Genomic DNA, 23,977 nt, shown 5'->3' on the forward strand with positions numbered 1-23,977 from the left:
ATGCTTAATCAAGTGTGACTTGATTATAAATAAGTTTTGAAATTAAGGATTAGAGTGTAATTTATACATGGAATAACAATTCTAGACCTAGAAAAATCAAGTAGGGACTTGATTGAATAATTTATAAAATTATCTTGAAATAATGTAAGTGATATTATTCAGGGGGTAAATTAATATTTTGCTATTTATAGGGTTTTCAGGTTTCCCTACAAATTAAATGTTATGCATCTTATTTTTCATATAGTACATAATACATAAAACTACATAAGTTATAGAACACCTAAAAAATATGAAATAAAATAGCTTGAACTCAAATGCATACCAATTCCTCTTGCCTAAAATGATTTAAGAGATTTTTTTATATACTTTATTGACTTGTGGTTTGCGGTAATCTAACCTTAAAGCAATTATTCAAAGCCGAAAAGAACATCTGATCTTCATGTAATCTTCGTATAAATCCTAAACATCTCTAAATCTTTCTAACAAGATTCTTAAGACTCTTGAAAATTTTTAAATGTACCGTTTCCCGCTGCATATATATGTTTTGGGAAACCCAATATTACAATCAAACTTATATATATATAGTTTTATACTAAATGTTAGAGTTAATAATAGTATAATAATCCTAGTTATAAAATCTGAACCGACTCGATGGGTTAGTGCAGGACTTAGCTAACCTGGGACTCAACAATCCAGGAGCCTAAACTAATCCGGGCTTAAAAGAAAATATAGTGACAATTGACTCGGCTAGACTCAATAAAAAACTTGGATTGACTAGCAATCCAAGATAAAACTTGTTGACTTTTTTCTGATTTTTTTTTATCAAAACGACATTATTTTGATCATTTAAAAAAAAAAAGGGTTAATTTAGGTCAAAGGTGGACCCTCTCGTCTCGTTAACTTGATTTTGTCTCAGGTTGAGTTATAAAACTATGATAAGAGTCACTTTTATTCTTGCATACTTTGGTTGGATAATTTTGAATTAGATGTATTTTACATGGGTATTTTAGAGATAAAAAATAAAAAGTATTATCTTTAAATATATATCCTTTATATACATTTTATTTTAAAAGTATAAAAATTTAGATTAAAATTATCTTTCCTAAAATACAAATAGTATTCTTTGGTTGTTGTTTTTAACCATTACTGTAACTTTTAAGTGTTTAGTAATATTTTTATGTTTGGGGACGCGGTTTGCACCGCGTTCCCAAAAAAATTAATTTTTGTTTTTTTGTAAAAAATTAATTTTTTTTGTATGTTTTGGATCGTTTTGATGTGCTAATATCAAAAATGATTTTTAAAAAATTAAAAAAATATTATTTTAATGCATTTTGACACAAAAAATATTTTAAAAAGTAACTGCAATTATACTCACGAACAGACTCTGAATGCAAAATGACAACTTTTCCTTGAATTATCTTGAGAAGACAAGATTTATAGTTTTTCAAAAGCTACTACAACTTTCCCAAAACGACCAAAAGAGTTTACATCATCTAACTAGACTAGACCATCAAAGTTTGGTTTTCTACTTTTTACCTTAACAACTAAACAAACACGTGCCACGAAATTAGTTCACATACTAGGTAAAATATTTCTTTGAAGTACAAATTTTATATTCTAATCTCGTCATTAATTTTTTTTTCTTTAAAGGGTGAAGATAATCAAATGTTAATCAAAAACTTGTGGAAATGAAAATGCAACACGTATATTATTTTTGTACTAGTTTATTTATCCACTGTGTTATATAATTGAAGACACAAGAATATGTCCCCGTCCGTCCGGCCGTCCGTCCGGCCGTCCTATGAGGCTAATTATGTGATGTCATGTCATAAAATCACAAGCCTAAAGAGTAGCCAACCAGACAAGGGACGGCGCATGTTTTTCTCCCTCTCCTCCGCACGCGTCTCCCAGTCCATGTTTCATACATAAATGAGAGAGAAAAAAAACCCAAACACACCACGCACACGTACATATATATATATATATATATATATATATATATATATATATATATATATATATAGAGAGAGAGAGATCATCCCAGGAGTGACAAGACAAGAGGTTTTTTATGAATAGATGGCAATCCGAGAGAGAAAATAGGGGGAGAGAGCGAGGAATGCTGGGAAGTTGGTGGCTGTAAAAGAAGAAAGGGAAATCACCAGTATTTTATATATATATATATATATATATATATATATATATATATATGGGTGGGAGTGGAACGCTCGTGAACGGTGTTCGTCGCTGGTTTCAACGCCGAAGCAACAATAATAATAGTAGTTGTATTCCACAATCATCGGTAAAGGTGAAGGAGGAAATAGAGGAGACAGAGGAGCAGGAGTTAACTGTGATTGAGGATTTTGATATTTCTGGTCTCCAACTTATTAGAGTTCCTAAACGCATCCATTTCCCTCCTGGTTTTACCATGGATCCTCACAAGAAGGTAACCTAAATCCAAATCCCATTCAAGAATATACATGGATAGATCTCTGTCTTGTGGGTTTTTCTTTTTACTTTGTTTTGTTCCTGATCTCTTCTTTGTTTTCTTTGATAACTACTGTTTCATTTTGTTTTTATGATGTGGTTAAATATGTTTTCTTTTCTTTTCTTTTTTAATGGGTTTTCTGGGATTTGTTTGGCTGCTCCGTTAATCTGTTTTAATGTGCTTAAATTCTCAACTTTTGATTGCAAAAATATAACGGGTTTAATGAGAAAATTGAGTTCTTGTATGGTGTTTGATATCGATTTCACGTTTGGTACAATGTATTATTCCTTCATTGGACTCATCTGCATTTTTGGGTTCAGAAGAATGTGGTTTTTTTAAAGCGTGGGCAGTTGTCATTGTCGATTTGCTTATTAGTTGCACAATTGTGTTAACAATTATTATTGTGCATGGTTATTTGATGCTCATAGTCAATTACCGTAATCGGCAGTTCAATCTCTTTTTCACTTTCTCATATTTGGTTCTTAGGAATCATTTGTTAATCTTACTTCCTTTTAGTGAAAGAGTCTTTTATTTGACTGGATCTGTAGGTGACACAGTTTTTTATTAAAAATGCTCCTTATGATATGATTCAATTTTTTAATTTTCAAATTATGGTGGTAGATGCATGTTATTGACCATCTGACATATTTCCTTTTGTATAACATGGTAAGAATGGAAAGCTGACCATTTGGTGGATTTTGGAAGTTCAATCAACAGTTATGATGTTCTCACATGAGTTTCATGGAAATTGAAATACTTTTATGAAATTCATCAAGAAGTTTCAATTTTTATCTGAGTGTTAGTTTTAGATTCGTTTGCTGCATTGTACTTGAACTAATAAGCCATAAAAGATAGGTTTTAACATTACCTCCCATTGTAGAACTTCCTTTGATCAATTTTTACCAGTGACATGATTGCATGAGATAGGTGATGCTATACCTTTTACATGTACTTCAACCCTCTACTCTGTATCTCTCTACGTAAATTGCAGTTTGATGTTGATAAAAAGTAAGTTTGATTCTTTAAACAGGGCTCGGCTGAGGCAGATTTCTTCACCGAGTATGGAGAAGGTAATCGATACCAAGTACAAGAAGTCGTCGGGAAAGGTAGTTATGGTGTTGTTGGCTCAGCAATTGATACTCATACTGGAGAAAAGGTTGCAATCAAGAAAATTAATGATGTTTTTGAGCATGTTTCTGATGCCACACGTATTCTGAGAGAAATTAAACTCCTTCGGTTGCTTCGTCATCCTGATATTGTAGAAATAAAGCACATTATGCTTCCTCCTTCGCGTAGGGAATTCAGAGACATCTATGTTGTTTTTGAGTTGATGGAATCTGATCTTCATCAAGTAATCAAGGCAAATGATGATCTTACACCTGAGCATTATCAGTTTTTCTTGTATCAGCTTCTTCGTGGTCTAAAATATATACATACAGGCATGTGTTACTTACTGTCTTTTGTCTTTTTATGCCTTTTTTGATAGTTGATTCATTTTTTACACTTCTTGCAGCAAATGTGTTTCATCGAGATTTAAAGCCAAAAAACATTCTTGCTAATGCTGACTGCAAATTGAAGATATGTGATTTTGGTCTTGCTAGAGTATCTTTCAATGATGCCCCATCAGCTATTTTTTGGACAGTATGTTCTCTAATGCAAGTCACGAGCTTCTGTTTTATTTTTTATTTTTTTTCCTGTTCTTTTTTAGGCCTCAAATGACAAAATAAGTAATTATGCATTTGTTTTTCCATTTTAGCTCATTTTTCAAGCTTTCCCATAAATGCCTGTTTGTGTATTTGATTTGGTGCTGTAATTGTTTCCTGTTGTCACTGTTCTGTCCTATTTGGGTTTAGTTTTATTACACGGATTTTTTCACTTGTAATGAGTTTGATGGAATAAGTTTGGTTGTGTTGGGTGTTTGGCTGTTGCAAGCCCGGTAATGAGATTGAAGAGATGGGCTTAATGGATAGGTGACCATTTGAATGTTGACGTTTTTATTGCTGGCTAGGGGTTTTTCCTCGTATGCTTGACTGGCTGGACATGGAAGTGGGTTTGTGAAATGTTTATTTGGTTGCTCTTGGAGGTGGATTTTGGTGCCTTAAATGGTTGGATATGTAAGGTCTATAATATACTAACTTTTTATGCCTTTTTTTTTGGAAGGACTATGTAGCAACTAGGTGGTATCGTGCTCCTGAACTCTGTGGCTCTTTCTTCTCCAAAGTAAGCTTCCTTTTACTGTTTGATGTCTCAACCCCTTTTATTACTTTCCTTTTCTATTCTGGTTGCTACGACAGCTTTAGGTATCTGAAAGAGTGGTGCAGGGAAACTAAATCAGGGTACCCTGTTTGTTGGTTTCAACTTTCTTCATTTTCTCCAATTTATTCCTCTGGGCATCAATGGCATTGGTTACTTCACCTTGTTATGCCCAAATAACATATTATGTAATAGGACACTCGTTTTGGACCTATCCTTGGTAATTTTAAACAATTTACTTGATGTAGATAAACTTTTATCCCATTGTAGTTGCTTTTGGATTTCAATGAGGATCTTAATCCATCCTAAAATATGTTGAAATTCAGTTGCTGTTTTGCCAATCTAAGCTGTTTGAAATGCTACCAGCCAAGTATTTTAATCTGTCAGTAACAAGTGGTACTGCTCCTTAATGAGAAAAACTTGCTTGAACAATATTGTCAGGCAGCCATTTATGATAAATATATCATTTCAAGTGGATCGTGGCTGGTATTTTATCAATTTAAAGTATATAGGATCCTATCTTAAGCCTGAATCTTGGCATTTCTTTCGTTGTTTTCTTAATCCTTTGATTATTTTCATCCAGTGAAATTCATTCAAGCGTATCTGAGTCCTTCCTGCTGTGAGACCTTGCAAAGGCAATGCTAGAGTTTGGTGTTACCAAAGTATTTGTACATGAAAAGTTGTTTGAATGTCTGTTGAAGCAAGCCAATATAGCATATTTATTGAACTGGTATTAATGTTTCTTGGATACTTGTAAATGTTTATTCGTCTACTAGAGATTACAAAATACTCTTATATCTTGTAGCCCGACCTATATACAGCTCTTAGGATGTACATTCTCATAGCCAAGTTTTTGTCATGATTTTCTGCCTTTCGATGCCAAGATATAAGGGGCTGACAGATATCCACACCATACTTGGGAAACTAGGAGCACAACCTTTGGTTAACTGGCTAGTTGTACATTGGATCTAAAAGATGTTATTGAGCCTGGATTTGTAGGCCCATTGCTAAGATATTGCAACATGGACCAGATGGTCATATTGATTCTAAAGTGTATTTTATTTATAATATGCATGCACACACATTCACATGCATGTGCTCATGATAGGTATGGGATTGTGTGCATTCTTCATTCTTGACGACTTGCATGTTCTCTCTCTTTCTTCTCGCATATTGATAAATGTTACCTGCTCAATTTCAATGGTCAATTTCAGTTTATTCTTTTATTGACAAGCAATTACTCTCCTCATTTTCATTCAACTGTTGAAAACATGTAGTGACTAAGTGGTTTCATCTGTTCAGTACACTCCTGCAATTGATACTTGGAGCATTGGATGTATATTTGCCGAAATGCTTACAGGAAAACCACTGTTTCCTGGGAAAAATGTGGTTCACCAATTGGATCTCATGAGTGATTTGCTAGGCACTCCTTCTCCTGAATCTCTTTCAAGGGTTAGTATCTCATTTTAGTCACTTCTTTTCTTTTGTCAATAGAAACCTATTAAACACTTTTATGCTGTCATTGTTATAAATCTTTTGCAGTAATTTGCTCTTTCTTGGTCTTAAGGAAGTGCACTAATTTGATGCTGTTCTGCTTTTTATGTTATGTAGCTTGTTGTTTCCTTATGTTCCTTCATTCATCCATGCTTTCCCTGTATGTTACTTACCATTATGTTGGCAGATTCGAAATGAAAAGGCAAGGAGGTATCTTAGTAGCATGCGGAAGAAACCACCTGTTCCTTTCTCTCAGAAGTTCCCTAATGTTGATCCCTTGGCTCTTCGCCTACTGGAGCGTCTGCTTGCATTTGATCCTAAAGATCGTCCATCAGCTGAAGAGGTACTAAGATTCAGTAATTTTGATATCATTATTTCAAACTCAAATTAAATAAAAATATAAAAGAGGTCTCTATGAAAGTTGTTTTTGAATCGTGATACATTCTAACATGCCTAATGCTTCCAGGCTTTAGCTGATCCTTACTTTAATGGTTTGTCAAATGTTGAGCGTGAGCCATCCACTCAACCTATTTCAAAATTGGAGTTTGAGTTCGAGAGGAGGAAATTAACAAAAGACGATGTAAGAGAGCTGATCTACAGAGAGGTATGGCAGTAATAATCTGTTGCTTTTTTTGCACTGTGGCTTTCACACATCATGGCGACTAAAATGAACTTTTGGTTTGCTGTGAACAGATATTAGAGTATCACCCACAGATGCTGCAGGAGTACCTTCGTGGTGGAGAGCAGACTAGCTTTATGTATCCAAGGTAGAATGGTTGTTTATAACCTAGAAAACACATGTTTTCAAGAAAACAATTATTAGTAAATATTTTTTTTTTTAACAATTTCCTGATTTTAGAAAATCTTCATTGAAACTGGAAAATTCTCCTCAAGGAAACATGACCTTAGAGAGGTTTAAAAGTTGGCATTTGGCATGCGCATTAGCAAATTAACACCTGATTTTATGAATTATTTACTAATTCTTTCTGTCTACCATAGTGGCGTTGATCGATTCAAGCGACAATTTGCGCATCTTGAGGAGCACTATGGTAAGGGGGAAAAAAACACTCCACTCCAAAGACAGCACGCATCCTTGCCTAGGTAAGTGCTGGATATGAGTTTTTTCTTTTTCTTTCATTTGAAGCTATATGCTATATGATCATATGATTAGGCAAGGTTCCCCCATCTTTACATATATATATATATATATATTGTTTGTGTGCGCCTGATTTTGACCAATTTCAAATGAATCATGGCTCTCCGTTTGCAAAACACCAATGATTCAACTATTTAATGGTGCGATTTTTACTGAATATTGATGAACCACAAACGTTACCTCTTCTTCAGAGAGCGGGTTCCTGCTCCTAAGGATGAGACTGCAGCCCGAAACACTGATATTGAGGGGCGAACTGCAGCTTCTGTTGCAACATCTCTTCAAAGCCTCCCAGGGTCACAGCAACCAGATGGTTCAGAGGATGCGACAGCTGCAGCACAAAATGGATCTAGCAAGCCAAATTACAGTAATCGAAGCTTATTGAAGAGTGCTAGCATCAGTGCCTCCAAATGTGTGGTTGTGAAACCAGAAGGAGATACAGAGGTAACATCATTTTACACAAGTACTCTGTTTGTCCATCTGTGGAAGAGTTGAAGGTACATTACATAGTAGAAGTGATGAACATGAAAAGGGAATTATGACAAGTAATCTTAGGAGACTGGCTGCTACTAGTGCGGCTAACACTGATAAGAGTCCTAAAATGGGTATCACTTGTTTTGCAGTTTTCGGTTACCATGCTTATTATATTATTTTAGGGTTTATTTTCATGCCTGTAGTGGAAGTTTTGTTTAAATATTCATTTTCCCATACCTTTTCTTTTGATAAAATGCTGCTTAAATGGGTGATTGCACGCAGTCATAGGAGGATATTATAAGCCTTGTGGCATGTTTTCATCCCCTCTTCATATTCTAGTTTTTCTTATGGCAGGAGGAAACGATTACTGAGGCCAATGATGAGGTTGTAAATGACTTGTCTGAAAAGGTGGCAGCCTTGTAGAGATTCAGATGGCTGCCTTTGGCGACCTGCCTGTTTTCCAGCTTTATGTGGATAGTGGGTGCTTTGCAATGACCTACACGGAAGATCAGGCAGTAGCTTGTTAGACTCCATTGTTATACTTGCCCCTCTTGTCAATGTAACTCCATTCATACAAAAATGTACTCCATTCCATTTCTTAGTGTTATTTGATAGGGAAAACCATTTCTTAGTGTTATTTGATTGGAAAAAAAAAAAAAGAGTTTTGGTCTGGAGAGGATATGAATAAATAAATAAATTAGAGGACAACTATAATTTTTTTTATTGAAAGGTGAAATTAAAAAGAAAAATTAATTTAACAAAAGAACAAAAAATAAAATAATAAAACAATCAAAATGTGGACCAAATTGAAAAAAAAAAAATAGCATGTCACAAATTAGAAATGAAGTATGAAATTAAAAACAAATCGAAAGTTTACAAAAGTATCAAGAACAATAATTAGAAATAAAAAGAATAAGGATTAGAGTTGAAATATCAATAATAAGAGGATAACTTTGAACTTTTGCATGGAAAACATGATTTTCGAGGGGATAAGAAGAAAAAAGATCACTGGCGTCGCACCGTCACACGCTCGCACCGTCACACGCTGCCCCACTAGGAATATCTTAGCACAATGATTTCAAAAACACAGTGAAAGGGGATTTTTGGTCGTAGGAGGCACTGCATGTGACGCCTAAAAGCATGAGCGCCTTCTACATGCTACTGTGTGTTGCACGCATCCGCCAATTTTTTAATTATATTTTATATTTATTCAAATACCAAATTATCCTTCGGCCAACTTGTTTATAACAAAAAACCAGTAGAAAAATATAAAAAACATCAAGTTTAGAATTTTCACTTTTGAGGATATTGTAGTCATTTCACTGTATTTCTAAAATGCAAAAAGATATATTTGTTCCTATTCAACCTAGTAATGAGTAATGGATTTTATGAAAAGATCTTATTATCACTAATAGTCAGTTCAATCTTATTGTTCTTAATAGTCAGTTTAATAATTTTTCAAGGAAAAAACAAAACTATCATTATATTATTTTAATGAACAATGTTTTCACTCAATATGAACAATGTTTTTCTAACGCACATTATACTTTGTTAATACCATGTAACTTACATGAGCAATTCACTAAAGCCCATTTTATTGTCCACCAAATAACTTGCAAGTTGTACCGTATACATATGAATAGTTTACAATTTCTTTTTTCTTTTAATATCGATCATTGAGCTTTTATTTTTTATAATTTTGCCTTTTCAAGATACATTAATATAGTTTTTTTTTGTCATGAAGTTTTGAAAAATATTCAAACATGAATTAAAAATTGATTTTGCTAGATCAAACTTTAATTGTAATTAAGAATAAAAATTAAAAAGAGAACCAACTTTAACATAAAACAACAAAACGAAATCCATTTAGATTTTTTATAGGAAAATTACAAATTGATCCTTAGAGTTTTGGTTTTTCTATCATTTGGTTCATGTTGTTTTAGAAATTAACATTTCAATATCAAACTTATTTTTTTTGGAAAGTCTCTTGAAAATGTCGAGGAGAGAGAAAGTCCTCGAATGACCGTATTTTGACTTTTAAAAAGATTGATTTTTATGTGAATGAGTTTGTTTTTTTCGAGAGGAGTTCAATAGAAATAGTGTTTTCTTATAGCCATGCTATAAAAAGTAGATTGAGGTCTATAATATTTTTTTGATGCATTTAATTTTCATTTTTTATAGTGATTAAAGGGTATTTTGGGTTTGAAAATGAGTTTATTAAGGCTCTTATGAGGTTTTTATGTATTTTTATGTGAAAATAAGTTAAAAAATAACTTTTTTAAATCTAAAAACTCAAACACGATAGGTCATCTGTCACAACAAATGACCTGTCACCCATTTAAAAAAAATAAAAATTGGACAAAAAAACACTTGCTAAGCGCACAAGCCTGGACTAGAAGCTCCTAGGCTTTTTGAATGTTGTTTAGGTGAATGGGCTTAGCTTGCTAGGCTCACAACGCCTAACATATTTTTCTTTTCTTTATAATTAATATTTTTTATTTAAATATTTATTAATAACCTCTCTTTTATTTTTTAAATTGTTGAGTTGAACTTTTTCTTAAACGGTGATTATTTTGTTTTTAATTTTATGATACTTCAAATAAATTATCAGCAACTTTTTCCTCTTATATATTATATAAATAAGGTGTATTTGCATGACACATTTATAAAAACACTTTTGTTATTAGCAATGAGAATTAACCTCTAAGATAAAACAAATGAAAAATATAAAATAAAAATGAAAACTTGTGTAAAATATTTACATTTGCATTTATGTTTTTCTTTTACAAGGGAGATTAGCTTCTTGCTTTGTTATTTAATTAACATTAATAACTTTTTTTATTTATCGGTTCATATATTTTTTTATTTATTTTATTAAGCATAAATAATATATTTTTATTTTTCAATTAAAAAAATTCATAATATTCAAAAACACATTCATAATACAAGCACTTATTTTTTTTTTTCATTAGAAATTAACTTGAGTTCCTACCCCAACATAGCATGGGTAGGGAACTAGTATTAATTGTCATATTTGAGATCAATTTATTCAATGCATAAGAAGCTTATTAAACATATGAGATATTTTGGTAGGTGAATTATATAATAATATTAAGATTAGAATTGCTTAAAATAAAAAATTAAAACACTACTTTTATAACCTAATATTCCTATTTTTTAAATTTATTTTAGTTAACATAAATAATATATTTTTATTTGTCAATTAAAAAAATTCATGATATTCGAAAACACATTCATAACGCAAGCACTTCCTTTTTTTTATATTAGAAATCAACTTAAATTCCTAACCACAATATAGTACATGTAGAGAACTAGTATTAATCATCATACTTGATCTGTTTATTCAATGCATGAGATGCTTATTAGCACATAGATTTTATAGGAGGTAAATTCTATAATAATATTAATATTAATATTTCTTAAAAAAATAATAATGAAACACTACTTTTATAACCTCACATTCTTTCTTTGTAGCCAAACTGTAAATGTTAGTAGTTAGGAAGGTGGGATAAAGAAAGCTCCAATTATATTGCAAAAGATGTTACGCAACTGAATCTAAGGAGATTAGGATTCAAAGATCAAGGAAGATAGAATTTTTAGAAAAAAGATCTTACACAAAAACCTTATTCATAGTTTTATTGTTGAAATATTTCTTTTTAATAGTCTGTTGCTCTAAAAAGGATTACAACTTTTAAATAGGTTTGAAACTAACCTTTATAAGAAAGGAAAATAAGAATCCCTAAACAAATAGGAGAAATAAAAACAAAATCCAAAATTAAGGTTGAAAATAAAAAACTAAACAAAAAATAATACAATTAACAAAAACAATATCTTTTGGATCTAATTTGAAGGCCTTTCCGATCTCGGCTCGTTATAACGAGCCGACCCACGTTAAAACTAAGCTTGTAAAACCTCTTGAAAACATTTGAGTCCGATCCAGTAGTCGGATAAAAAGTTATACTCTTTTTCTACTAGACTTGTCATATTGCGTAATCAAGCCTTTTCTTGGGTTTGAACTTATCTATTTGGTCCAAAAAATATATCTACTAAGCTTTTCACTCAAGTCAAATATAATAAATCCGTATCTAATTAATCTCTCTTGTATCAAAACCTCGAGTTCTGCTAATCCATTAGACATGTAGATAAAAGTTGTACACTGTAAACTTTAAAGGTCTTTAAATGACTATGAAAATGAAGTTGATATGCATTATCATTGATCTTCTGCAACATCTCACAAGGATCAATCTTTCTCTCTTTAAACTTGCTATACTCCCTCACAAGAAACTTATCATGAGTAAGCTGCATGTTCCAAGTCACCAACTTCAAAAGTGATATTCTTATAATGATAATTTGCTTGGGCTTTTTACCATGCATTACAGTAATTTTTTTTCTTGACCTGAACATGCCACTATATGAAAGTAAACTTCCATGTTTTTAGTTTGGACACTCAGATGTCCGACATAAAGGATAAGTAATAACTCAAGCATACCTGATAAATCATTTCCATACACAATGTCATAACCCAATTTTTGACCATTTTATTTTAATTATTATTATTATTATTTTATTTATTGAAAATAAAAAAAAATGATGAAAAAAATAATAATGTTGGAAAAACAAGTAAATGAAGAATGAATTAAAATTTGGGTTAAGGACAAAATGATTGGAAGTTTTGGGGTTTAATTAAACTTTGGAATTAATCCAATTAAGCTTGGAATTAATTTAATTAATCCAATTAAGAGTTTAATTGGAGAATTGATAAGTTTTGAGACTTAATTAAGCTTGAAATTAATTTAATTCATCCAATCAAGGGTTTAATTGGAGAATTGATAAGTTTTGAGACTTAATTAAGCTTGGAAATAATCTAATTAATCCAATCAGAGGCTTAATTAGAGAATTGATAAGTTTTAGACTTAATTGGACTTTGGATTTAATTAAATTAGTGAAATCAGGGACTTAATTGAAGAAATAGCAAAGTTTGGGGTTTAATTGGGGGTCCAAATTGCGAAATTAAAATCCAAGGACTACATTAAAAAAGGCGCGCAAATGCAGGGGGCCAATTACAGTTTAAACCAGGGGTTTAATTACAAGACTTTCAAAACTGCATGGATCAAAAGGACAAATGGCCGAACAACGTCGTTTTGAAGACGCTGTTCATCTTCTTCGCCTTTAACCCAGTGATCGTTTTCTACAGTAAAGGACGCCGAACGTTGCAACAGTAATCGTCGTCCGTTGGTTTCAGTAATGGGCGCCTTAATGGTGGTCGACCCTCAACCTGCCGCCCGTTATCAACCCGCCGAGCCCTATATAAACCGAGCAGCACCGAAGAGCAGAGAGGTGGAAAAAAAAACAGAGAGGTTGAAGGGACGAACGAAACCAAAAGGGAGAAACACAAAGATACCAGCCGAATTTTTAAGTTCTTATAACCCCATACCAGAAGTGAACCCTTCCCTTACCAATACTGGCCTTAAAACAACAAAAACAGAAACAAACCGAGAGAGAGTAGAGAAAGTTTAAAAAACAGAGCACTTGAATAATTTTTCAGACGAGAGCAGACGAAACAGAGACCCAGGAAAGAAATACAACGTGAGATACAAGCATAAGGAATAAGAGGCAGTTCGAAAACAGAAGTGTCATCTTCGGCAACCTCGCACAAAGTCTCTGTAAAAGAATCATGTAAGTCTGCTCTGTTTTCCCTTGCGTTTTTGCTAACTCATTTTCGCCGCCTGTTTTGAATTAATTAGCAAAGGCCAGGTACGTGTGATTTGGATCACGCGTGCCTCATGTAGCCCAGCCGGGTCACTGGCTTGGGCCAGCGACCAGGCTGGGCCGGCTGGGCTTAGCCCAGCCCATGTGGGTTGAGCTGGGCCCAGCCCTAAAAACAATAAAAAATTAAAAAATTAAAAAAATTAAAAAAATAGAAAATAAAAAATATGCATGAATATATTTAAATTTATTTTTATTGGCAACATTATTCATTTTTATTTTGGGTTACGTAATACTTACCAACGCCAGAGTTGGAAGTATCCGTAGTCGAATATTCACTGGCGCCAGAGTCAGGAATATTATAAACAAATCATCATAGCATAAGAGAATAAATATTTAGCAATTTAAGACAAAACCAGCAATACAGTCTGCCTCAGGCAGAACGTTTAAGGGGTGATAATATCTTTCCTTTTACATAACCAGTCCCGTACCATAGAATCTCTGTTGACCAGTTAGGGTTCCTAGTGACCATAATACTAGGTGGCGACTCCTTAAACAAGACCTTTTCCCCCAAAAGAACAAGATGCCAGAAATCTGTTCTTTTTCCTTAATCTAGAAGTATTTTTTGTGGGCCGCCGCGATGTCGGGTGCGACACACAATATCAAAATGACTCAATTGAGTAGTCCAATTCCTTGATCTATTATAGGTAGATTTTTCTTAAGGTAAGGCCATATCTCATTGATCCAAGTTTCTTGCTAGGCTTAACAATAAATTACCTAAACTATGATTCACCACTTTTATCTACCTATGTATTTGAAGATGATAGGAAGTATTGAAGTTCAAATAAGTTTCCAACTTACTCCATAAACTTTTCTAGAAGTTGCTAATGAACTTAGTATCCTATTTAGAGGTAATAAACCTAGGAACCCCATGTAAATGAACCATATCTTTAAAATATAGATGGGATGACTAAGTAGTTTTAATGCTTTCATTACATAACTAAGTGGGCCATCTTGAAAAAACTATCTACTACATATGACAAGGACTGAGTATATAGTTCTAATGGATATAGGGCAAGCCTAACACAAAATCTATTCTAGCATCCAACCAAGGAGTATCAGGTACAAGCAAGGGAGTATACAATCCAACATTGGTTAAAGAACCGTTAGATCATTAATAGGTAGTACACCTTTTTAGGAATCTTGATACTTGGCCTGAAAGTTTGGGTTAATAGTAGTCAGATGAAACCAAGGCCAATGTATTATCATGTTTAAAGTGACCCTTATAATATTACTCAATGATAATATGTTCCCATAAGAAATAATTAGAAATACATGATTGCGTACCATGAAATAAATAACCATATACCTTCATCATCTAACTCAACATAAATCTGTCTAAAAGATTGGTCTCTTAGGTACAACTCTTGAAAGTATCAAAACTCACAACCTGATTACAAATAGTGCTAAGAAGAATAACCCATCTACTCAATGTTTTAACTAATTTATTGAGGCTACCAGACTAGTTCCTAAAAAAAAGATGAAATACTAGAAGAAAGATACCCATTTGACATACTGATAACTTAATTTATACTGCCCATTAATGTACTTCAATGCCTCATGAGTATGAACTCTTTCTACACTAGGTAATGTATTCAATGCTTCAATAGCTAAATAATAACATAAAACTCCAGGTCATAAGTGGAGTATTTTTTTTTTGGAGCTTATAATCTTTTTACTAAAAAACTCCATGGGTGCCCATCTTAACAAAGGACTTTAATATCTTGACATGATGAATGCTTTTAGAAGTTTGCCACCCCATAAATGTTGCCACATTGGATTGATCTACTTACATACCATTAACAAATACCATAAATCTAAAAAATGACAGCATTAGTAAAGAACGATTCGTGTTTACAAAAAACAAGTTATGCCTCAAAATGTTTTAAAAAAAGCCTATATATGCTTTAAATACCTAGTAGTAGTTTATAGATTAGGACATCATTAAAGTAAACCACCTCATACTTGATCTCAAAACCTGGTATATGAACCTTATAAAGGTACTCGAGGTATTGGACAACCCAAATGACATCACAATCTACTCATACAACCCAAACCATATATTAAAGGCTATCTTCCACTTATTTCCTAACTTGATTTGAATCTAGTGGTAATTGCTTTTAATATCAATTTTTGAGAAGACCTTAGAACTAGTTAGTTGATCCAGTATGTTACCCAATTATGATATGAGACATCTTTACTTAATAATCATTTTTTTAGGACCAAAAAGGCTAGAATTACATAGCGACTCATGCCCTATCAAATGTACATCTTCTCCAAAAACTCCACCACTTATTGCTGTAACTCTTCATACTTCTTAGGATTAAGCCTATATGTCAGCCTATTTGGCAGGTTAGATCCTAGAATCTAGTCAATCTAGTGCTGAATGTTTTATTTGAGTGGTAAAACTAGGGCAACTCTTCTAGCATTAAGTTTATAAATTTGGCTAGACCCCTCCTCAACTTTTATGGGATTATCAACAATCTCCTCTATAAAACTACTCACATGCATTAGTGCAAACACCACCTTCTCATTTTCTATCTCAATTTCTTCACTCACATGCATTCGTTCATGTATTGTCCATTATACATTAAATTCCTATCATACTGCTAAGGCCTCCCTACCATTATATGATATGCATCCATGTATAATACATCACACCAAACATTACTATATATTTTTTTGTCTATAGAAAAGAAAAAAAAGACATCATTTATCCATGATTATCTCGTTGTCTCACTTTAATCAGGTTAGTTTATAGGACATGAGATGACTATTTATTTTGAGTTACAACTTCTTGATTACTTTTTCGATGCTACATTCTCATAGCTTCCATTATCGATGATGATGTTGCGTACTTTATCTTGAATTATACAAGTTGAAATATGTCAGCGCTTAACTAGTCACCAAATCATTCTTGGAAGTCAACATACTGTTTTAGATGACAAAGATACACTTCGGTCTTTGTAAAAAATCTCCATCATCTAATTCATCATAATTAGGCTCTTTTTCAGATTCTTCCATCAATATATTTGTCGTTCTAAGTGGATGTCATAATAGGGGCTAAAAATACATATCATGAAAAATTAGAGTCGCCACCTAGTAATTAAAGAAAACTAGGGATTCTAAAATATATAATGGTTCCAGAGATTCAGGTAAAGTGTTATTTATACTTAAGGAAAGAACATCATCACCCTTATAACATCCTTTCTAATAAAAGATTACCTTTACTATGTGTTTTTTCTTAAATTTATCTGTTTGATTGCCTTTAATTATCCTAACTATTTTTAGTTTATTTATGAAAATATTTGATATCGGTTTTTAGACACGTCATAAAATAACATTAATCCCTGAAAATAGAACTTGTAAAAAATATTGATGTTAAGTCCTAAAAAGACGAGTCAAAAAAGATGTTTATCTAAAATAAAAAAAAAAACTTCTTGAAGTTAGTTAAAAGAATGAGCGTTGGATCTATATAGATGATAAAAATTAGGTTTTAGACCAGGATTAGCAAAAATGGACTTTTACCTTTTTGTTAAAGAAAAATCTTGTAAATAGAGAATTTTGTATAATTGTTTATTTATTTATTTAATTTATAAAAAGAACACATAAATTTTGATTTTTTAATATACATGTCTAACGAGCTAATTTATAAACTAAAAGACAAATGCTCATATTTTTTTTAATAATAAAATATGAAAAATGAATTTTTGGAAAGACTTGGCCGTGATGTGATGCTTAACATATACTCATATAAATTTGATTTTGTTTTTATATTAATTTTTTTTTTATGTTTTTTCTTGAACACATGTGTAGTTAACCGAAACCTATTAAACCCTAAGAACACAGCCCAAATAAATTAGCCCCAATTAAGAAGTTATGGCTCAACATTCACCAGAGAGGACCTAAGCCCACGGCCGTGCTGAATAAACCTATGGATTTTAAAGCTAGTCCACACTACACAAGACCTGTCTCTTACATATTTCTTACATATTCAGAGAAAGGTCAACCAAAGACTTGAAAGAATTATTCCCACAAGACGGGCACTAAAACCAGACATCAAAATCGACGGAAAATACCTTCGTTGACGAGAAGTAGGGGTGTTTATTTTCGGTTCGGTTTGGTTTTTATCAAAAAAGTAACCAAACCGATTTTTTTTAAAAAAACCGAAACCGAACCGAAACCGGTTCAAACCGACCGGTTTCGGTTCGGTTTTTTAGAATAAAAACCGGTTCAAACCGGTTTGACTTGGTTTTGGCTCGGTTTTTTTTCCAGTTTTTTTATGTTCGGGTTCGGTTCGGTTCATTTTTTTCGGTTCCAGGCTTAAAAAACCGAAACCGAACCGAACCGGTCGGTTTTTTTAAAATTTTAATCGGTTTAATCGGTTTTTTTCACGGTTCGGTTTTTTCAGTTATTTTTTTTCCGGTTTTTTCGGTTTAATCAGTTTTTTGGTTTTTTTGAATACCCCCTAGCTACAAGTCTTACACCATGTTTTAATGTTAGAATGATTCTGCCTTCTCCTTGCTTCCTTTTAAATTTTATTTCAATTTTCGCTAAATTAAATCAATTTAAATTATTTTTTTCAATTTTTTTTTTCAATTAAATCCTCAATTATGGTCTAGAAACTTTCAAACTTTATCTTTGCATGTGATACTCAATTAGTGGCCTAATTTCAATGCCAACTATATTTTCTTGGTATTTGTTTTTGAATTTTTGTACTTTTTATGATTTTCAAGATTTTTTTTGACACACAAGGATCAAATAAAAAATGAAGAAAATAAAAAAATTAACTAAAATGATTGAAAATATATATTTTTGAATTTTATCTAATTTTTCAAAATATATATAGAAATAAAGGATCAAAATTGAGTTAAGACAATATTCTTGCCTGGACAGCTTCCTAGCTCATGAGACTCAGATGAATGACATCCCTGCTCACCACACTTGTTCCATCAAACTTTGGAATCAAAGCCAAACCCATGACACATGATTTATTAAGGAGTAGGTTTAGGATGGATGGTTATCCTCTAGTCATTGGTGTGCACTCTCGTAGTATTCCTGCATGGTTCATTAACTCTGTTAGACTACGGTTTCACTTTTCCTTGTTGATAATCCTAGGTTTGCCTTGTCTCTCTTAAGTCATCTCAGACTATTTCCACCAAGTAGAAGCTTGTCCTCTTAATCTAATAGTGATTAGGTTCATTTTCACCTATTCCAGGATATAACCTGCAAATTCAGATAATTTGATCTTAAATCTTAAGCCTTCATGATATTGCTTATGCTTATAAAATGAGTTGTCAATACTGACTATGGATCCTTGACCATTCTTCTTACGATCCTTTAAGTCCCTCTTTGCTAATCGATCCTAGGAGATTAAGATTAGAAAAAAAAAGATAAAATTTTCAAATTATGGTCTCCACACAAGAACTCTATTTGTAGTTTTATTATTATAATATTTCTCTCTAGCAGTCTGTTTCTCTAAAAAGAATTACAACCCTTTAAATAGATCCAAAACTGACCTATATAAGGAATGAAAATTAGAATCCCCAAACAAATAGGAAAAATAAAAACAAAATCTGAAATTAAGGTTGAAAATCCAAAACTAAAAAAATAAAACTAACAAAGACAACATATTTTAGGCCTAATTTGAAGGGACCTTGTCTGGTTTATGTAGAATTTTTTGTCAGGAAAAAAGTGAAAACTATTATCATGCTCTGTTCATGTAGTAGTGTATTTTTAGGATATTTTGCAAGGGCTTGATTTGATAAGGAGTTGGCTTGCTGGAATGGTTCGTGATAATGTAACACAAATTTTTTGTTTTTTACAGGATTCGAATCTGATTTAGGAGTTCTCAGTCAGATAATGAATTCCAAAGTCAAATTATGTAGGGAAAATGTCAAAGCACCAAGCTGCAAGCACAGCAAGTCGTCAGAAGTTAGGAAATCAGGTAACTTGTTGTTGTTGCTAGATTACTTATTTCAGCTTGAGAAAATGCTTCCTGCTGGTAACTAATGAGCTTCCCGTTCTTGTTTTTCAGCGGAATCTTCTCGCAAGCTATTTAATGTTCCAGTACGTAATCCATCTCTCTCAAAATATGTAAACCTGGATACACTTGCACAAGAACTATTAGTTAGTCAGTAGGTTCTCAGCTAGCAAGCAGGCATACTAAACAGCACACACATAAAATTCTGGCATTCATTTCTTGCATCATAACATCTTGTCTTTCCCTTTGTACAGTCTTCCACTGCTGACTGCAGGTCCACAGGCCTAGTTAACTCTAGTCGGGAGGCCAAGAGCAAATTCGAGGAAAGGATCTCAGGAAAGAAGAAGATGCGAAGATATGATCAGTGAATTGGTAAATATTCTCTTAGTAACTCTGACGATGAGATGATGAAACCAGTTTTCTTCATTAATCAAATCTTGTGCATTTGTGTGTATTTGTGCATACGTTCACGCATATCTTTGACTTTCCTGCTAGACCTAGGCCTGAAAGTAATGGCCAGTGTCAATTTTCTGCTTACTCATAGACGTTCTCAAGTACTGCATATTCTTCCATGGCCTAGTAACTAGCCCAGGTTTCAAATTTTGGTAAACTATCCCATATCAAATCCTGGAAACCTGACACTACTGAATTAAATTACAAGGTCGAATCTGAGAGCAAATGTTAGTGTCCTGAACAGTCAATGCTTAAGAATTCATCAATTGATAATGAAAATACAAGCATCATTACATTCAACCTTCTCTGCTTTCTGCTATAATCTTTCTGGGGATCATCCCATTTTCTCCTGTGATGGAGTTGATCTTGAGGAAATGAATTCCATGTTTTGAGACGCAGGTTTCGAGTTGGATGGGATTCTGCTTTGTGCTGTACCTGGTGCTTCTAATACGTCTAGTTGAATGATCTTTTACATAATATGTTTCTTATAAATTTCCCATGCAAAAATTGTATTCTACACCAACTATTTTTTGAACTTTGTTGATGCCATAGCGGCACAGAAAAAAACCAACCCTGGTATCTATAATCTTGTGAAGTGTCCTAACATTTTGTTTATAAATAGAGCAGCTATGCTTTTATTTCACAAGTAATTTGTAAGTTACTTCAGTCTAATCCTGAAATTGCTGATGCTGCTGTGATCCCGTAAGTTATCTAGCTGTTCCATCTGCTACTCACGCTGCAATGTCATGGTATATTTATACTGTTGTTGCTAGATGTTGCTTTTGTTTCATCGACTTGTGCGCCAGTTGCTGACAGAAAAAAACCAACCCTGATATCTATACGTTTGTTTCTCGCTATTTCAGTCATTTTTCTGAAGTTTTCTTTGATTCACTAGCTCATTCTTGAAACATGTTGGATCACATGCAATTTAACTATTTCTTAAAAAATGATCCTATCCATGTATATTTTTCACAATGTACCACTTTCAAATTGCTTTTGTTGGTTTAGTAAGGTTCTCTTGGCCCATTTATTAGGAAGCAAAAGAGATTCTTTTGTTGAGAAATGACTTTCAGAAAGATTTAACTTGTTGAAACCATTTGATAGCTTGCTCCAGGGATTAGATGAGCTTCCCTCAATCCTTGTAAAGACTAGAAAGGATAATCTTGTCCAAGTAGATGAAAAAAAAAAAAAAAAACTTGTTTTTCCAACAAGTTATAGAAATCTCAGTCATGAACGATATTGGAAAATGTGGCTAGCATTCACAATTTCAATTGTGTTAGGTATATGTCGTTGTTGAGAAGACAATTCTTATTACCAGAAATCACCTCTCTATTATTTAAAATATTTATTTCGTACAAACACATATATTTGCATTTAAAAGCTAAAAATGTTTGAATGAGTTGTCATAAACTTGTCTTTTTATACGTAAAAGTCAATAATTTCATTGAGAGAAACCTGATTAGTAAAGAAAAGCAGTACAAAGAGCTACCTAAATTGCGATTAAATAAAGAATTGTAAAGAGACAGAACAACTTCAAGGCATTTTCAACACAGAAACATTATGGAATAGCAGATCCGCTATTGCAGGGAAGGAAAGAAAAACTGCGCAAGTGTAGGATGGATCAGGAAGTAAGCCAACAGCAAGGTAGAAACACCAGAGCCAGCGCAAAACAGAAGCAGAGGAGAAGACAAAAAGGAAGAAACTATAAGAGAAAAGTAAAAAAATCTCAGCTGTCAAACTCCTGAAGATGGATGGGGTGAGATCCAAAAATGTGATTTTTAGTACGTGGAAGATGCACCTCTCTTTGCCCCTGAAGCACAAATTAGATCCTCATGTTCATGTGCATAGAATAAACTGTGCGAAAGACAAAGGTTACGCATATTGTATATTTTCTTGCAAAGCCCAAAACTAACATGATTATGACACTGACAGCTTATCACAGAAAACTAATGCTAATGTCTTAACCAATTTGGTATGAAATGAAATGGGAATTCAGATAATATTATGCTGGTTACTTAAAAAATGTGTGCTTCCTGATATCTTCAATAAGCAGTTTCATGCTGAGATAAGAGGAGCCCTCTTCTTCCACTGCTTTGTATGCCATCTTTCTAAGCTCTTGAACTCTTCTTCTTCTCTCTTCACATTCCTCTCCATCATTCATAAGACTGTTTACAGCGTTCTTTACCTGTTCCTTTTTCACCAACACTCCAAATTTCTCTTCCTCTCCCCATCTTATAGTAACCTCTGACCCAACCCTCACACCAATCTTCAACACTTCGACAACTAACTTCTCATTACAAAACTGGTCTCCGAAAAGTGGCCATGTAACCATCGGCAAGCCTGCGGATATACCTTCTAGAACTGAATTCCAACCACAATGCGTTAGGAAGCTTCCAATTGCTGAATGTGATAGTATTGCAACTTGTGGTGCCCAGCCCTGAATTATGAGGCCTCTCCCTTTTGTCCTCTCCTTAAAACCGTTCTCTTCAAACCAATTCTCCAATTCTCTTGATTTTTCTCCACCTCTTGTAACCCATATGAATGGTTTGTTTGATGCTTCCAAGCCCAACCCGAGCTCCATCAGTTGTGGGGTTATTAGATTACAGAGACTACCAAGACAAACATATATTACAGACCTTGGTTGCTGTGAATCAAGCCACTTCAAGCATTCCGATTCATCAATTGAGGATTTGTCACCTCTGTGAACTTTGTCTACGTCGTCTTTGTTGCATACAGAAACTGGACCAACGCACCAAACTTTACCTCCTGTTGCCCTTTCGTATTCTTGAACGTATGCTGGCTCCAACTCTTCAAATGAATTAATAATAAACCCATACCTCAGCATCTCAGCACCTGAAACTTGAGCAGAAAAATCTTTTACATCTAACATGGCATAAGGAAGCTGGTTTGTGGCCATTTCAATATGATCAGGCAGTCCAGGCACTACGAAAAGCTCCGATTCAGAGTTTACACTCTCAAGAACCTTGTTAATTTGTATGGTGTGCAAACACAGGGTACAAAAGCAAGAGAACCCATTGAAAGAGATTCTTGGAATACCGAACTTGGTCGCCACATCACTTGTGTAGGGAAGACACATATCCGAGATTATGCAACTCGGCCTTGGTGTCAGCACTTCAAACAATCTTTCGACCGGCTCTTGTAGCATATTAGCTGCCATGAATAACTCATAGCCTAAGCCTAGTGAAGGAAGCATGTCAAAATTCTCCATCTCATTTGGCAATCCTGCTTCTTGACAAGGAAACGGAATTTCAACAGACTTTATCTGGAGCCCGGATTCTGCTGCACGAGCAAGAGGGATGGCAACACGCTTTGCATTAAGCTGTGTGGTGACTATGGTGACGATGACACCATGGTGCGCCAACATTTTGGCGATATCAAACATAGGAATCATGTGTCCTTGAGCCATCAAAGGAAACAAGACAAAGTGGAGTTGGTGGGATTGGGAAGCCATGGTACTGATCAAGAGTAGAGGAGTTCTGTTATTTTTCCGGTGGATGATAAGTGTATATTCACAGAGACTCCCACTTTACTCTCTTAAAATTAATGCTTCATCACTAGCTAGAGAGGGATATGATAGGTGGGCAAATGTGAGGTTAGGACTTGGGAGATAAGGGAGAAGTTCTGGACTATATTATAGTCATCTGCCTGTAAAATGTGTCGCTTTTTTCTATTTCCCGGAAGTTTCTGCCTAGTGGAAACTAGGTACCAGTCTTCACGACTCTCTTTTTCCTTCACGCCCGTATACTTTGAACGCCCCACTAGAGACTAATGGAGCACAATCTATGGGCAAATGTTGCGTCAACCATCGGTAAATGTAGTCTTGGAAACTTATCGTTTTTCGGTAAAAATTTATTTATTTATTTATTTTAAAATT

The 23,977-nt window shown here is 33.6% G+C and overlaps 2 protein-coding genes across 2 annotated transcripts; one reads left to right on the plus strand and one right to left on the minus strand.

Moving 5' to 3' along the window:
* Window positions 1-1,783: 1,783 nt before the first annotated feature.
* Window positions 1,784-8,483, plus strand: LOC7493497 (mitogen-activated protein kinase 9). The gene is made up of 11 exons (XM_024582831.2): window positions 1,784-2,443; window positions 3,516-3,924; window positions 3,999-4,126; window positions 4,646-4,705; window positions 6,041-6,190; window positions 6,420-6,575; window positions 6,699-6,836; window positions 6,926-6,999; window positions 7,232-7,333; window positions 7,580-7,829; window positions 8,214-8,483. The coding sequence occupies exons 1-11, from the start codon at window positions 2,207-2,209 to the stop codon at window positions 8,280-8,282; spliced, it is 1,773 nt and encodes a 590-aa protein (XP_024438599.1). The 5' UTR covers window positions 1,784-2,206; the 3' UTR covers window positions 8,283-8,483.
* A 13,315-nt stretch (window positions 8,484-21,798) lies between these two features.
* LOC7486735 (UDP-glycosyltransferase 73C25) lies at window positions 21,799-23,722 on the minus strand. The gene has a single exon (XM_002318489.4). It carries the CDS (start codon window positions 23,552-23,554, stop codon window positions 22,094-22,096), a length of 1,461 nt encoding a protein of 486 aa, XP_002318525.3. The 5' UTR covers window positions 23,555-23,722; the 3' UTR covers window positions 21,799-22,093.
* Between the last annotated feature and the right edge of the window lie 255 nt (window positions 23,723-23,977).

Source organism: Populus trichocarpa, chromosome 12, assembly GCF_000002775.5.
Source record: "Populus trichocarpa isolate Nisqually-1 chromosome 12, P.trichocarpa_v4.1, whole genome shotgun sequence".
NCBI classification, from domain to species: domain Eukaryota; kingdom Viridiplantae; phylum Streptophyta; class Magnoliopsida; order Malpighiales; family Salicaceae; genus Populus; species Populus trichocarpa.